Source organism: Neolamprologus multifasciatus, chromosome 7, assembly GCF_963576455.1.
Source record: "Neolamprologus multifasciatus chromosome 7, fNeoMul1.2, whole genome shotgun sequence".
NCBI lineage: Eukaryota > Metazoa > Chordata > Actinopteri > Cichliformes > Cichlidae > Neolamprologus > Neolamprologus multifasciatus.
In genome coordinates, this window is record NC_140445.1 from 52654827 (window position 1) to 52671686 (window position 16860).

The window sequence follows — 16860 nt, forward strand, 5'->3', positions numbered from 1 at the left end:
TCTATATAATTCAAACAATCTATGAAAATATTGTTAATGTTTAATTGTTCTATTTCAGTGCTTTTGTATTTTTGTTACAGAGTGAATGCAGTGGTATTGAGACAACAGACAAAGAACAAAATTATACATGGATTTGAATCTATTTTGGATCAACTTAACCAGAGAGGCTTTAGAGAGGTTTTAATAGTTTACAGCATCTAGGTGTCCAGGGAAAGAGCTTCAAGTAAAATGTAAAAATTGATCTGTACAGCAGAATTGCTTTTCACCCTTTTAATCTTTTGATTCTTTCAAAATGGACAGTAACAGGCTACCAACAATTTAAAAAAAGTACATTTATAATAAGTACAATTTAATTGCTTTGAATGACACAAAACAGTGCAGACGAATAAATTAACACAAATAGATGACGTAACGTCTGTAATGATGTAGAAAGTGTATTTCAAAAAATGCCTTAGGGTGACTCTTATTTTGAAAAAGATCATCGGGAGTTTGTAATCTAACTTGACAGATTATTCCGGAATATTTGTGTGGGGCGGGGAGGAAATGTGTTGGTAACCTGGAAAGCGGTGAAACAGCAAGTGATAAACACACGGACAAAAAAAGTTACTAAAATAATGCACAAACATGGCTGTGCTGGAACTGTACACCAAGGTAAGAGGGAAACGAGCCTAATCTTTTAAAATACACGTAAGATCATGTTTCCATACAGTCTAGAGGTTGCAAGTTTACAGACGCATATGGAAACTTTGTCAGCGCTCTGAAAGGTTGTAAAGCAAACAGATCCACAGGAATTTAAAGGCGAAACACTTAGCTACATCTTTTTTATAGTATAATATTATGAGGTAGCATATATGATGGAGAATTGGTTCCTGTTGGGTGGATTTTCTCTTGCATGTATTGGTTTTAGTCACTTGTACAGTAAGCCATGGCATTAATAACTGAAATAACTATTTGTCACTTTTTTAATCATTTTAGTACAACAGAGTGTGGCTATCAGATGAAGAACATGTGTGGAAATCGGCAGAGATTGTAAAAGATTTCCATTCAGGAGATAAAGTTCTTGAATTGCTTCTGGAGGATGGCTCTGTAAGTAAAATGGAAAGTGACTAATAATGCCCTCAATATATGACTGTATTACATTTATAATGGTGAGAAGCACCAGCTGACCTGATTCTCCTACATCACCTATCACTGGACAGGAGTACTGCTACACTGTTGACCCGTCTAAACCACAACTCCCTCCTCTCCGAAATCCAGACATCTTGGTGGGGGAGAATGACCTGACAGCTCTGAGTTACTTGCATGAACCTGCAGTCCTGCACAATCTCAAAGTGCGATTTGTGGAGTCCAGAATCATCTATACATACTGTGGTACAGCTGCAAGAAGCCTTAAACTGACAAATGGGTGATAAATTAAAGGAAAACCTCTCATGCTTGACCCTTACGATGAGGTGGTCCTGTGGCTCTGTAATGCATTTTTACTGTAAATTCATACGACGTTGCTCCAAGTGATCACAAACAGGATACTGATGCAGCTGATGCAGCCACGATGAATCACTGAATAACATGATAAGTATACAAATAATGACTCACAAATTATGGCTTTAAGAGTCATCAGAGATTTTTGGCCAACATAGTGAGCCAACACCTTACTAAAACACTTTATGCTGTTGTTGTTTTTTTCGTTTTTGTTAATTTGTCACCCATTTGTGTAACTGAGTACTGAGGTGTTAGCAGGTTAAGTTTCTTGCTCAGTCTGTGTTGTTCCCTCATTACAGGTATTATATTGGTGGCTCTAAATCCCTATAAGCAGCTTCCTATCTATGGAGATGCAATCATTCATGCCTACTCAGGACAGAACATGGGAGACATGGACCCTCATATATTTGCAGTGGCAGAGGAGGCTTACAAACAGATGGCAAGGTAAATAAAAGTTGAGATTGCCTCATTTAAGTTTTATAGTAGTTTTACATCAGCGAGAACTGATGACTGTATGCAGATTGGAGGCAGTGAGCATGAGTCTGCAGATTTAAAAGGACTAACATATGCATGGCGCAAACTTTCTTGGTCACCAAGAAAGTGTTAAATGGCCTGTATTTGTATAGCGCTTTTCTAGTCCGTAAGGACCCCAAAGCGCTTAACACAACCAGTCATCCACCCATTCACACACACATTCACACACTGGTGATGGCAAGCTACATTGTAGCCACAGCCACCCTGGGGCGCACTGACAGAGGTGAGGCTGCCGGACACTGGCGCCACCGGGCCCTCTGACCACCACCAGTAGGCAACGGGTGAAGTGTCTTGCCCAAGGACACAACGACCGAGACTGACCAAGCCGGGGCTCGATTACAAGGCGAACTCCCAACTCTTGAGCCACGATCGCCCCTAAACATCTAAATAACTTGTACTTATGTACAGTTATTTGAACTGATGCTCTTGGAATCTGCAGATCACTGAGTTCATTGGAGTCTCCCATTGTTCTGAGTATTAGTCAGTCCAATAAGTGCTGTCAGGCAAATCCTTTTTATGCTGGAAAAGGGAAACTGACAGTTGTAGGCAATCATGATCACTAACGAGAAGTTAACAGACCTTGGCCTTGTTAAGATAATAAACAATGTACAACTTTCAGCCCCACTTATTAGATTTGAGTGAGTGTATGTATATCTATTTGACCCTGTGGGGGTTAGAGAAAAGCCAAACACACTTCAAAATGCGCCTAATTATTGTTGTTGTTTTTTTGTTTGTTTTTTAAACTCATTAAACATAAACATTCCACCCTGGAAAAAGAAAAGTCCAAAGAAATAATTAAAGAGCCCAAATTGCCATGACATCATCTGACCACAACTGTATGGTTGTGTGCTATGCGTGCACGTGTTTATGTCCTGGTGATCATTAAAATTAAAGTTAATCTAGTCAATAACTGCCCAAGTAAGTCCCAAGTAATGCTTCAAGACACAGTGGTGCGTACATTGTTTATATCCCCCTTTTCTTTCTCAGAAACCACAAGAACCAGTCTATCATAGTCAGCGGTGAATCTGGAGCTGGTAAAACGGTGTCTGCTCGATACGCTATGAGGTACTTTGCTGTTGTGAGCAAATCTGCAAATAAGACACGAGTTGAAGACAAAGTCCTGGCATCCAATCCAGTAACAGAGGTACGATCTCGAGACTACACAAAATAGCTGTTGAACTAAACAGGCAAAAATGTTCACATATTTATTCATACACAAAAAAAATCTTATAAATAGTTCTTATAATTCATTTCCTCTTAAGGCAATAGGAAATGCAAAGACCACTAGGAATGACAACAGCAGCCGTTTTGGGAAATACACAGAGATCAGCTTTGACAGGAAGTACCGGATCATCGGAGCAAACATGAGGACCTACCTGTTAGAGAAATCCAGAGTGGTCTTTCAGGTATGCATGATTGTGAGATCAGGATTCTTTCAGGTTTCGTTACTGTGTTTAATCCATAATACGAATCTTTTGTTCTGTTTTTGTTTCAGGCAGAAAATGAGCGTAATTACCACATATTTTACCAGATTTGTTCCTGTGCAGACTCACCAGTGTTTAAGAACCTGAGACTACGTAAGTGTTTGCACTGAGGGTTTACTGTGGATCTGTGACACTTAACTGCTGCTGTTTTATTACAATTTTAACTAACTCACCCAGAAAACACAACTAAGTCTTGCAGTAGTTTATTATAAGCAGCATCAGTGATATAATCTTTCATCTGCAGAGAGTGCGGACAAGTTCAACTACACCTGCATGGGTGGTGACATAACCATTGAAGGTGTGAACGACAAGAAGGACTTGGAAGAGACTCGACAGACCTTCTCACTTCTGGGTAAAGGTTGCCTCAGCATGACTGAAACCTCCCTTTATGATTTTAAAGTTTTATCTTAGCTTTAACGTCTTTTCTCCAGGATTGAAGGAGGACTTTCAGTCAGATGTGTTTAAAGTTCTGGCAGCCATTCTGCATTTGGGTAATGTGGAGATTAAAAACATAGGCGATGACAAATCATCAGTTCCCGTGAGTAGCTGTTCATAACTTGTGTGTGCGACCGATCTTGAATCATTCACCAGGTTAAGTACAAAGCTTGATTTGTATATCTTTCAGCCCAGTGATCCACACCTGGCTGTCTTCTGCGAGCTGCTGGGGGTGAGCGCAGAGGGGCTCGTACGCTGGCTGTGCCATCGGAGGATCGTTCTGGTAGCCGAAACGGTTGTGAAGCCGGTCCCCAAAGATCGGGCAGTAAATGCCAGAGACGCTCTAGCTAAGCATATCTATGCCCATCTGTTTGACTGCATTATAAACAGGATAAACACAGCACTACAGGTGCCAGGAAAGCAACATGCTTTCATTGGTGTTCTGGACATTTATGGGTAATGCAAGCGCAACTCTTTTTTTTTTTTTTTTAATATGTGTGCAGCTTTCTTTTGCTGCCCTTTTTAAATGTGCATTCTGTTTTTTTTCCTTCAGTTTTGAAACATTTGACATCAACAGCTTTGAACAGTTTTGCATCAACTATGCAAACGAAAAGCTTCAACAGCAGTTTAACCTGGTCAGCAATACCTTCTTCCACATTCACTGCTAATTACCACACGCACCTCTTTACCAGCTTACACGTTTATTCTCTTGGGTCTTTTCAGCATGTATTCAAGCTGGAGCAAGAGGAGTACATGAAAGAGGACATCCCGTGGACGCTGATAGATTTCTATGACAATCAACCTGTCATCGATCTGATTGAAGCAAAGATGGGGATCCTTGACTTGCTCGATGAAGAATGTTTAGTAAGATCTGATTAATAATATGATCTTGGTGTCATCAGTCACAAATTGCATTTTGACTTGATTGTCAGCATCTTTTGTTTTACGTCTTTCTGCTTCCCAGTTCCCTCAAGGCACCGATCAGAGCTGGTTGCAAAAGCTTTATAACTACCTACAAGCCAGCCCTATGTTTGAGAAGCCCAGGTTATCAAATGAGGCCTTTGTGATTCAGCACTTTGCAGACAAGGTGGAGTCTAATCACCTGGCGTCTGCACAATATAGCAAAAAATTCCCTGCTGTTATAAACTTTATAAACTGTTTTCTTATATACGTATTTCTACAGGTGGAATATCAGTGCAGAGGTTTTCTCGAGAAGAACAGAGATGCTCTCTATGAAGAACTCGTGGACATGATGAGGTCTAGTAAGGTAATCAAAAGCCTTCATGTATGTTCACTTTATGTTTGCTTTTCCTCCTTTTAACACATTCCTCTTATTTGCAAATGTTATCAGTTACCTTTTCTGGCCAACTTTTTCCAAGAGGAGGAGAAGAACGCTGCGATCGGTAAGAGTGTCAAAGTGAAGCCCGCCAGGCCTTCAGTGAAACCAGCCAATAAACACCTGAGAACCTCAGTGGGAGATAAGGTGCTAATGTTTGCTCTGTTTCTCTGCTTTGCTGTAGGCTGAACTCACATTCTCACTGAAGTTCACATACTGTATTGTTTCCTATCCAACCGGCTGAATTTCTATTTCTTTTCTGTCGCTTGAACGATGTTGTTGAATGCAGTTTCGCAGCTCCCTCTCCTTACTCATGGAAACACTGAATGCGACCACGCCTCACTACGTGCGCTGCATTAAGCCTAACGATGAAAAGCTCCCATTTGAGTATGATTACTAGTGAATCTTTAATTCAGATGTTTCTCTCTTGCGTCACTGAAGCGCTTGCTCATGTTTCTGTTTTTGGTGTTTTCTCATGTTTTTAGGTTTGACTCCAGGAGGGTAGTGCAGCAGCTGCGAGCCTGCGGAGTCCTTGAAACTATTCGTATCAGTGCACAGAGCTACCCATCCAGGTGACTTTATATATCATATATGTTCATGCAGCGTAATTATAACTTATAGCATGTTCAGCTCCATGTCATCATGTTGAGTGTTGGCATGGTTTTTGTTTGTAGGTGGACATACATTGAGTTTTACAGCAGATACAGTATCCTAATGTCACACGTGGAGGCAGACCTCAATGACAAGAAACAGACTTGCAAGAATGTGCTGCAGAGGTTGATTCACGTATGTTGTATCATATGGCACTCACTAATGTAAGTGTCATTCATGGCCGTGCGTCACTTTGTCCTCATGGCTTGCTCCCCAGGACTCTAACCAGTATAAGTTTGGCCGGACGAAGATCTTCTTCAGAGCTGGCCAGGTAGCTTACCTCGAGAAGCTGCGTCTGGACCGACTTCGAGGAGCCTGTGTGACCATCCAGAAACATGCTCGTGGATGGAGCCAGAGGAGGAAGTACCTGGCCCTAAGAAAGGCCGTCATCATTCTCCAGCAGTATGTCCGTGGAAAGAGGACAATCCGGTTAGAACCGTTCACTTGTTTGAGTTTTGTTGACCTGCATCCTGTAAAGATTCCTCTTAAGATTATAAAATGAATATACACTTATTTTGTTCGTAAACCTTCAGTAAAACAGTGACTGCTGCGACACTGAAGCAGGGCTGGGCAGCATTGGTGATACAGAGACACTGGAGAGGCTACCGCCTGAGGCAGGTCTACCAGGTAGTGCGTCTGGCAACCATCACCATCCAGGCCTTCACACGAGGTTGGATTGCTCGTAAACGATACAAGAAGGTCTGTAACAGGGAGTTTACAAATCATTTTCATCACTAAAATAAATATTGTTGACAAATTGAATGTAACCTCCTGATTTATGTAAACCTCAGATGATAGAAGAACACAAAGCGCTGGTTATCCAGAAGTATGCCAGAGCGTGGCTGGCACGACGGCGATTTCAGACCATGCGTCGGCTCGTGCTTAATGTCCAGCTCTCCTACCGGGTGCAGCAGCTCAGAAAGAAGATTGAAGAGCAGGTAACGGTGCTTCGAGACAAATTTTAGCTGTGATTTTCTTTTTGTTTTTTGCAGATAATATAATTTAATGTGTTCCCTGACAGAACAAAGAGAATCGTGGATTATTGGAAAGGTTGACAAGCTTGGCAAACTCACACTCCCAAACTATGGAAAAGCTTCAGGGTCTGGAGGCACAGCTGGAAAAATCAACCAACCAGAAGGCTTCTTTAGAGAAACGAGAGAAGAAAGCTAAAGAAGATGCCAGTTTGGTTAGTATTGAAGTTGATGCCTGAAGTCTGTTTGTGTCTTTGCTGCATTTTTGTTTGCAGAGGAAGCGCTCTGTTTGAGATCCTTTAGGAAAACCTGTTTTTCTTGCCTAGATAATCGCACAACTTCAAAAGGACGTAGAAGTTCTCAACCTTGAGAAGGAGAAGTTGGAGAAAACATTTGAAGCTTCTACCAAAGACGCCAAAGGTAATAAGAGTTGAGATTTCTGTATAAACACCACAGTGACTGCGTTTGCGTCGCATTTGTGACCGGCCTCACAATCTTTCAGAGACCTTTGATCAAGTAAAGAGGAACCTTCTGGAAGAAAAAGAAAATGAAGCAAGGCTTAGAAAGTAAGTATTTAAAAAGTGAGATTTATCATCTACAGCTGGGGTTCCAACTCCTTTTAGTTTATGTACAACACACAGCCCAGTTTGATCTCAAGCGGTGGGACCAGTATAACAATTGCAGAATTCAATTCAATTCAATTTTGTTTATATAGCTCCCCTTATGAGCAAACACTTTGGGGTCAGTGTGAAGGAAAAAGAACAACACTCCTGGTGTACAGCATGGTTGAGCAAATATTTAAGCTAATATTTTCCCAGCTTCTTTGGTTTAATCAGATAGCTTTTTCTTCTCTGAAGGATCGCAGAAAACAACATTGAAATTCAGAGACAGGACCACGAGGCCGAGGTGGCAACTCTGAAAGAGGAGATAAAAAGGCTGAAAGAAGAACGAGTCATCCTGCAGAGAAGGTTAGAAGAGGGGGCGCAGGCAAACTCAGACCTGCAGGAGCAGGTCATCCAGCTCACCAAGCATGTCAAACTAATTCCCGAGCTACGCAGAGATCTGAACAACCTGCAAAATCAGAGAAATAACATGGAGAGAAAGATGAAGCAGCAGTCAGAACAAGCAAGAGGTGTGTATAGAATTTTATGTAAAAAAAACAATCTCCTTTGTGTAAAGTCTTTTGTTGATGAGCCTTGAATGTTTTCTGCAGGTAAAGTGAGTGAGATCGCAAGGCAGCTTCTTGGAGGTGTTGTTGAAGAGGAAGTTCTACTGGGGTAATCCAGATATTTTGAGCACTGTGTTTCCTCACTTCATCTCTATTAGTCATTTAACCTGACACATTGTTTCTCCAAAGGATGACTTCTGACGAATCAGAGAAGATTTATGAAGTTGAAGATTTGCTGTCAGCCTTTGAAGGCCTACAAAAAGCCATCAGGTCTTTATTTTTCAACCATAGAAAACCACTTTCTTATTAACAGAAACGTGCACCTTTCCTTCTGGGTGTCTGTACTTGAATTTGTTAAACGTCTCACATTTGTTGGCAGGATTCTAGAAAACCACCAGAGGGAGCAGAAGGAAAGCTATGAGACTCAAGTAGAGGGCTTGAAATTGAAAGTGGACCACCTTGAGAATGAGAACAGCAAGCTGCAAAACCTGTTCCAGGAGAAAAGCAATGTCAATGAAAATATTTGCCAAGAAGTGTCCAGACTCAGCAGTGAAAACTCAGTATGTCATTGCACGTTTTATTCAATATGTCACGGGTTAAAGGGGCGAGCTTCAGAATGTAACTGTGACGTCTGCTTTAATTTCATTCGCAGGTGATCCCGGAGCTGAAGCTGCGGGTTTCAGAGCTGCAGAGACAGAAACAAGAGCTTGAAGGCCTTGTCGAGGAGCAGAAAAGAGAATTAACAGGTACACTCTTTTGTTCAGGAGTCTCGCAGTGAAGCAGATTACTGTTTTAACTTGCTCTTTTGTTTTTATGTCATTCAACAGAAAAAACCAAAGAGATCACTCACAATCTTCAAAAGAAGATTACAGAAGAGAGCTCACAACGGAGGTAAATTACTCAGAGGTAGTGATGTCTTTCTTGATTAAAGTAGTGATGGTCATATCTGGTTCATCCTGATTTTGGATGTTTTTTTTAGGTACTTTGAGGAGAAAGCTGAAGAGCTGGAGGGGGAGAAGAGAGCGCTTCAAGGCAGAGTAGAGGAGCTGGAAGAGGAGAATGATCACTTGAAGAGACAGCAGCTGATGGAGAATGAGGTCAAAAGCAAACTCAGAGAGGAGACTTCACGGTTAACTGCTGAGAACATGGTGCGTTGAGCGTACGAAGGGTAGAAGGTTACAGTGAGACTAAACCAATAACTGATTCCACTTTTAATTCAGGACTTTGACGAGCTGCTCGACCAGAAAGACAGATTAATAAAGAAACTTCAGACTCAAGTTAAGAGCCTCAAAACGTCACAGAGAGGTAGCACCGGAGCTCCTGTAAACAAAGAAATTGAGTCCATACAAGCTATCTCAACTTTTTCATCACATTTATTGTTTCTCAAACAGCGAGGCAAAAAACTGCATCCACCCTTCCCAAAGATTACCTTGGCATGTTGGAGTACAAGAGAGAGGATGAACCAAGGCTCATTGAAAACATCATTCTGGGTATTCTTCCCCTGCACTATGTCTGCAATATGCCCATGTTACCTGCCTTTTATTTAATAATCATATAAGCTATTTGATCCATGGATGTGAGCAGGAGTGAGGGTATTAAAACTCGGATGAATGGATAAACCATATTCTCTGACAAATTTGTCCCAATTTCCTCGCAGATCTGAAACTCAAAGGCGTGGCGGTCAACATGATCCCGACCCTGCCAGCTTACATCCTCTTCATGTGCATCCGCCATGTGGACTACCTGAACGATGAGGCAAAACTCAAGTCCCTTATGAATGCAATCATTGTTGGAGTCAAGAAAGTCATCATGGTAAGGTTAACTATTTTTGTAACCCTTGTTTAACCAGTAAGTAAAACTCTTGAGCTCAAGATTCTCGTTTGGGGTTTTGCACCCCAGATAGGTGGGGTTAAGCTAGCTGAGAAACAAGTCCTAGCAGGAGGAGGTGGGGTAGACCCAGGACATGCTGCAGAGATTATATCTCTTGGCTGGCCTGGGAACACCTCTCTGTTCCCCTGGATATATATGGATAGACTAGTGAAGGGATTGATGTATTTTGAGGTATTGTTTATATCTAATAATGTAAAGAACATTTTCCTGTTTTAGAGTCATCAAAAAGATTTAGAGTTCCTGTCCTTCTGGCTCTCAAACACCCACCAGCTCCTCAACTGTCTGAAGCAGTACAGCGGGGAGGAAGTACAAATTTACTTTTTTTTAAAAAATTCAGTAGTTACTGTTTCATTTCGGTCTGTTGATAATATCATATACATATTAAAATGCTCTTGTTTTCCATCCTGTTAACAAAAGGAGTTCCTGAAGCAAAGTACACCTCGCCAGAAAAAAAACTGCTTGCAGAATTTCGATTTGTCGGAACACAGACAGATTCTCAGCGATCTGGCCATCCAAATCTATCATCGGTTTATCTCAGTCATGCAAAAGACTCTTACTCCCACTATTGGTAATGTTTTTTCAAATGTAATATTTTGCAAAAAAAATCCTTACTATGACTTTTATGAGTAAGCTAAACCCTACTTCTACACTTTCTTAGTACCCGGCATGCTGGAGCACGAGAGTCTACAGGGGATTTCTAGCATGAAGCCGACGGGCTTCAGGAAGCGTTCCAACAGCTTCTATGAGGAATCAGAGACCTACACCATCTCCTCCATCCTCCAGCATCTAACTGTCTTCCACTCCACCATGAACCACCATGGTCTGGACCAGGGCCTCATCAAACAAGTGATCAAACAGCTGTTCTACCTCGTGGCTGCGATCACTCTTAACAACATCATGCTCCGCAAGGACATGTGCTCCTGCAGGAAGGGGATGCAGATCAGGTCTGTGCTCGCAGATCAGGTATGTGCTTTGAACAAAACTCAAAGAGAGTTTAGTTTAACAGCTGCTTTCTCTTTTCAGATGCAACATCAGTTATCTAGAAGAGTGGCTGAAAGAGAAGGAACTTCAAAATGTGAATGCTATGGATACTTTGAAGCCACTGGCTCAAACTGCGTGGTTACTGCAAGTCAACAAATCCACTGTTGATGACGCCAAGGAGATCATTGAAAAATGCTCTGAACTCAGCCCCGTTCAGGTACTTCCATCTGTTGTTTAAAATGTGGTTTTGGTGTTTTGTTTTGTTTTTTTCATTTTTAAATCTCGCACTAAACTCCAACCTGACATTAAAATTTATAGATTGTCAAAATTTTGAACTCGTACACACCCATTGACGATTTTGAAAAAAGAGTGACATCATCGTTTGTCCGCAAAGTTCAGGTGAGCCCAGCTGTTCACTTTCAAATATAAAAACCCTCCTAGCCAAAAAAAAATACAGTTGACTAAGCTGTCAATATATTTCTCATTCCAGTCTTTGCTCCAAGACCACGAAGGCTCCGCACAGCTGATGCTGGACGCAGATTATCGTTTCCAGGTCACGTTTCCTTTCTGCACGTCCACACAGGCTCTGGAGCTGCTGCAGGTCCCGAACAGCCTTCATCTCGACTTCCTCAACAGGATCTGACACACAGATCCTTTGACATTTTTACTCCTTATACTGAGTCTTGGTCAGTTTGTTTAAAGTTGCACTAGATTGTAGATAGAAATATTTAAGCACTTTCATTAAAACCCTGTACAGCACATTTTTAAACAAAGAACAACTGAATAACATTGCAACATTTTGACCAAACACAACATAGCAATGATATTTTATTCTTGTGTACTGTATATAATATGTGTGTGTGTGTGTGTGTGTGTATATTTTTATTTAAATTGCAATAACATGCTAAATAAATGAATAAAGGCATTATCTTGGATTAAAGCTATACCAATGCAAACCTATTTTATACTATCATATACTCAGGTTAAAATACAGCAAGGCTATAATACGACTTAATTAAATGCTGACTGTGTATTTTTTTTTTCATATGTGTGTCCTGTAGTTGAATCAGAGGATGTAAGATGTGAAAATGAAGTAATATGAATTAATAAAATAGCATGCCAAATCACCAACTCATAACAGCTCATTAAAAAAAATGAAGAAGAATAAAATTACTTTAACAAACAATATTACTTGTTTTCTCAGTAATTCTTTTTTGGTTAAAATGAAAACATCTTTGCTCCATTTCAGCATATTAAAATGCCAGAAAGCCCTCTCTCCCTCTCCCTCTGCCACATTAATGCCTTTCAGGCAAACGAGCTTGTCCCTTCTCTTCATGTGGGCAGTGTGAAAAAATGCATTATTAATCTGAGTATAGTGTTGCTTGGGGGATGCATCCTGTGTGTGTGTGTGTGTGTGCGGCAGCATCACCGGGATGCAGGATCCTCCTCCCCTGGAAACTGGAGGAGCATCTTCACCCTCTGACGTCATGACAGCAGCATCAGCTGTTAGCTCTGCTCTAAGCCTTTTCGCTGCCGATCGCTTCCTGCTCAAAGGAAATATATGAGATCCCCTCCAACCCCTGAAATGGCGACACAGGAAGGTACCGCTGAACGAGACTCTGGCTCACCTCAAAACGGAGTCGGAGACGCTGAAGTCGAAGCTGGAGGAGGAAAGAGCGAAGCTGCACGATGTCGAGCGTGAGTGCTAAAAAAAATGGAGAGGCCCTGATTCATTTCTGCGTTTACCCTGTGACGGGACGGATAACAGCGAGCGTCTCTCATAGCCTCACGTTTCTCCGCCAGAAGTCAAAGATCGCCGGTGTTACCGGAGATGGGGGATTTGGCGGAGCAGATTATCGATCCGATCGGCGCCGATGTCACCGATTTGACAAGAGACGGGGGGTTTGCCTCCCCATTTCATAGCCTAATACTTTCATCCATGTTTCCTCCATGGACTGTTTTCCTTTTCTTTCTTTCTTTTTATTTATTGATTTATTTTTACTCATATTTTACTCATAATATCTGAACAATATGACAATTAAAGCAAGAGTGTGAAATAAAAACGTGAAAATCAAGCACAGGTCATTTCTGATGAATATTTTATGTGATTCGGGCTATCTGAGACATGGCAGATTAAAGACAGATTAATTCAATATTCCTCCATGTAGATGGGCCTGCTGTAGTTTAATCCTGGCTGCTGCCACGAGTGTTAGTGTGGGGACATGTTTAATGTATAATATACATGTGTGTTTGTGCAGTACATCAGGTGGCAGAGAAGGTGGAGGGGCTGGGCCAGTTTGTCATGAAGACCCGGAGGACCCTGAAGGGGCACGGGAATAAAGTTCTGTGCATGGACTGGTGCAAGGACAAGAGGAGGATCGTCAGCTCCTCACAGGTCACAAACCTCTAGTCTCGTTTCCAGCTGACTGCAGAGCAAGTTTGTTGTTGGTGGCATGTGTTTTAAAAGTGTACAAACCTTTATTATCTTTTGATGCAGGATGGAAAAGTTATTGTGTGGGACGCTTTCACCACCAACAAGGTAACATTTACTTTTCATGGGTCATCATGACATATTCTTAGATATTTGTATTTTTCGCTTTTGAATCAATAATAATAAAAATAATATAAATTTCCATGATGATAATAAGTTTGCTTTAGATAGGATTTTATTTTATTTTTTTTAGATCAGATAGGAGTGACACATAGGATTTGTGCATCAATAAATCTATTGTGTGCTGATGGTAAATCCAACTGTCCTATTTTTATGAACGAGACATCAGAGTTAGATGATAAAAACTGACCGCCAAATTGTGTAAAAGTGTTTTCTAAAGTTTTCTACATGGGACAAACAAAGCTAGTTGTTCTGCTTTGATTATGGATAATGAATTCTCCCTGTGCGGCTCGAGCACAAAAGCCTTGTCTTCTGATGTTTATAGGAACATGCTGTGACAATGCCTTGCACCTGGGTGATGGCCTGTGCTTATGCCCCCTCTGGCTGCGCTGTAGCTTGTGGGTGAGTGCGTTACTCTCCTTGATGATCCAGATCTGGTTGTATTTTTCTGTACTTTTGTTGCTTTTCTGTATTTTGTTTTTGTGGTAAAGTGTGTAGCTTCTCTGTTGCAGAGGCCTGGACAATAAATGCTCAGTTTATCCTCTGTCTTTGGACAAGAATGAGAACTTAGCTGCAAAGAAGAAGTCAGTGGCCATGCACACAACTACCTGTCTGCTTGTAGCTTCACCAACTCGGATATGCAGGTGAGAAAACTGTCACCACACTCTAAAAACATCCACAAACCACTGAGGATCATGGGTGAAATGCCTGTGGAGACAGTAGCTGCAAGCTACCTTTTTATTTTTCTCTCAATCAGATATCACTTCCTTCTATATTCCAGTGAAAGAGCTCCCATACTTTGTTAATAATTTACAAGTTTGACTTCCTGGTCACATGAGGCGTCACACTACAAAGGCAGTCCATTTCCAACTACATGATAGCCTGTAACGACTTCTTTTTTTTTTCTCTTGCCGCATGCATTTAAGATCCTGACGTCCAGCGGGGATGGAACATGTGCATTATGGGATGTTGAGAGTGGGCAGCTGTTACAGAGTTTCCATGGACACGCTGCAGACGTGTTGTGTCTGGATCTGGCCCCATCTGAAACCGGAAACACGTTTGTTTCTGGGGTGAGGACACTTTCTGCCACAGCTTTCGGTACAGCTTACTTAAGAGGCTAAACACTGAAATTTTTGACACTTTCTGCTTTGCTTTCATTGGCAGGGCTGTGATAAGAAGGCCAATGTCTGGGATATGCGTTCAGGGCAGTGTATTCAGTCCTTTGAAACTCACGAGTCAGACATAAATAGTGTACGGTAAGTCGCCCCCTTGTAATGGCTCCTGAATGTAAGTGTAGAGAAGGTAAGTGTAAAGATGAGCGCATTTTTCTATTTATAATTACGCAAAAAAGGAGGTGTTTTAAAGGCCTCATCATGTGTGCATTATCATAACATATTGTATGTTATTGCAATGGCCTCTATATTTTTGTTTGCAAACAAAAATGTTAAAATCTGGAGTCTCATTTTCTTATGCTACCACTAGGAGTTGCTATAAGTCAGAAGTTTTCAAATCTTACATGTAAGAGCTTTTAAAAATTGATTTCTTATTAGTGCTGTCTGTATTTAACAGATACTATCCCAGCGGGAGACGCTTTTGCATCTGGATCGGATGACGCTACAGTAAGAATTGATTTCTTCATGTTACCTTTGACTGGTGAAGCCAGTTTTCATGTGCAGTGTGCTGCACATAATTAATCATAATTACACTGCACCATAAAAAACCAAAAAAAAATGAAAACATTTCCCTTTGTTACAGTGCCGCCTGTATGACCTAAGGGCAGACAGGGAAGTGGCTATCTATTCCAAAGACAGCATCATAATTTGGCGTCTCCCAGTGTTGATTTCTCGCTCAGTGGTACGATATATAGAATATTTACCTTCGCTGTTGTTTGTACTGAGCTTAAGGATAATGCCGTTAAAACGTTTTGGGTGTGCCCTCTCTTTCCCCAGGCCGGCTACTGTTTGGTGGCTACAACGACTACACCATTAATGTTGGGATGTTCTCAAAGGAACACGGGTCTCTATTCTGTTTGGACACGAGAACCGTGTCAGCCACCCTGCGGGTTTTCCCCTGATGGACAAGCCTTCTGCACAGGTTCCTGGGACCACACTCTTCGGGTATGATATCTGATCTGGGCACATGTGATTACTCCAGGTTTCTGTCTGGTTATATCTTGTAATGTCCTATTTTCTTTGCCTTCCAGATCTGGCCTAAGCATCAAGACACAAAGGATTAAATAGTAGACAGACCTACTGAAGACACACTGATGTTTCTGTTTGCTAGAGTACAATCACAGAGATAGAGACTCAGTTTTGATTGTACATAGGGCACATCAATAGCATTGTATATACTCCAGTGTTTTGGCCAGGGTAGATTTACATATTTTAAAGAGTAATAAACCAAATGGCTAGCTCGCATTACAATGTGATGGGAAGAAAAGGTGCACAGAAGTTCTTATGATTACAACTATGAGTTGAAACAAGTATATTACTGAAAATATTATTGGTAGTGGCTTGCATCAGTCTAGGATAGAAGTGATACAATAATGTGATTGTTAATTATCCCACATGGAGGAAAATACATGTTTACTTATTGTTATTATTTTTTATTAAACAAATGAGGACATTCATTCAGTGGAGACATCAAAGAGCAGGTGGGCTTTTCTGTGAATGGCAAAAGTTATGAGAAATAATATGAGATTTATGGAGAAAGGTACAAATTAATATTTATTTTTGGAAATTATATTAAATGTACATCTAACAAACAACCTGTGCACCCAACAGCTGCTTCTCACCTGCCAATATAATACTGTATCAATATCAAATGCAAAGAAAGCACATTAATAGGTAAACATGAGATGAATTATTTTTTTTCATTCCTGTAATTTAAAACATGGTTTATTACATCTTTTTTCGTTTCCAGATGTGGAAGCCACTCACTACTCGATGTGCACTAGAGACACCCTGAACTTGTGCTACCCCACTGTTGAAATACTAATATGTTTAAAAAATTAATTAAAAAAAAAATATATACATATAATTGAATGTACTCCTTTTCATGCAGTTGTCCAATGGTTGTAATTTCATATTTAGAGTAATTATTGTAGTTTAGTGTACAGATATGCAGGGGACTGTTAATCAAACTATTACAAACATAATAAAATCAGTTTTGAATATCGCTCCTACGTGTCTCTTTATTATTATTATTATTATTATTATTATTATTATTATTATTATTATTATTATTATTATTATCTCACTGTTACTGTTGAGGGTTTCCAATAAAGTTTCAAATCAAGCGGAAGTGACATCATCAAAAAG

At 40.7% G+C, this 16860-nt stretch overlaps 2 protein-coding genes across 2 annotated transcripts; both read left to right on the forward strand.

Annotated features, from left to right (window-relative positions):
* The first annotated feature begins 374 nt into the window (after positions 1 to 374).
* myo5c (myosin VC) lies at positions 375 to 11698 on the forward strand. Its single transcript, XM_085166322.1, has 40 exons — positions 375 to 651; positions 976 to 1086; positions 1200 to 1371; positions 1779 to 1923; positions 3001 to 3157; positions 3276 to 3419; positions 3509 to 3590; positions 3742 to 3849; positions 3929 to 4035; positions 4123 to 4388; positions 4486 to 4567; positions 4656 to 4796; positions 4897 to 5019; positions 5116 to 5199; positions 5284 to 5415; positions 5558 to 5655; positions 5754 to 5840; positions 5943 to 6054; positions 6137 to 6348; positions 6453 to 6618; positions 6711 to 6857; positions 6941 to 7105; positions 7217 to 7310; positions 7393 to 7456; positions 7748 to 8022; positions 8104 to 8167; positions 8248 to 8328; positions 8438 to 8618; positions 8711 to 8804; positions 8886 to 8949; positions 9038 to 9206; positions 9279 to 9363; positions 9450 to 9548; positions 9716 to 9870; positions 10165 to 10254; positions 10366 to 10516; positions 10607 to 10892; positions 10972 to 11146; positions 11248 to 11328; positions 11420 to 11698. The coding sequence occupies exons 1-40, from the start codon at positions 625 to 627 to the stop codon at positions 11570 to 11572; spliced, it is 5229 nt and encodes a 1742-aa protein (XP_085022448.1). The 5' UTR covers positions 375 to 624; the 3' UTR covers positions 11573 to 11698.
* Positions 11699 to 12337: 639 nt separating this feature from the next.
* gnb5a (guanine nucleotide binding protein (G protein), beta 5a) lies at positions 12338 to 16720 on the forward strand. The gene is given in 16 exon segments (XM_085166390.1): positions 12338 to 12529; positions 12531 to 12627; positions 13188 to 13324; positions 13427 to 13468; positions 13866 to 13942; positions 14053 to 14138; positions 14141 to 14184; positions 14467 to 14610; positions 14705 to 14796; positions 15110 to 15122; positions 15124 to 15159; positions 15296 to 15358; positions 15361 to 15394; positions 15490 to 15528; positions 15531 to 15592; positions 15595 to 16720. Coding segments are annotated over 16 exon segments (1074 nt in total). The 5' UTR covers positions 12338 to 12490; the 3' UTR covers positions 15664 to 16720.
* The last annotated feature ends 140 nt before the right edge of the window (positions 16721 to 16860 follow it).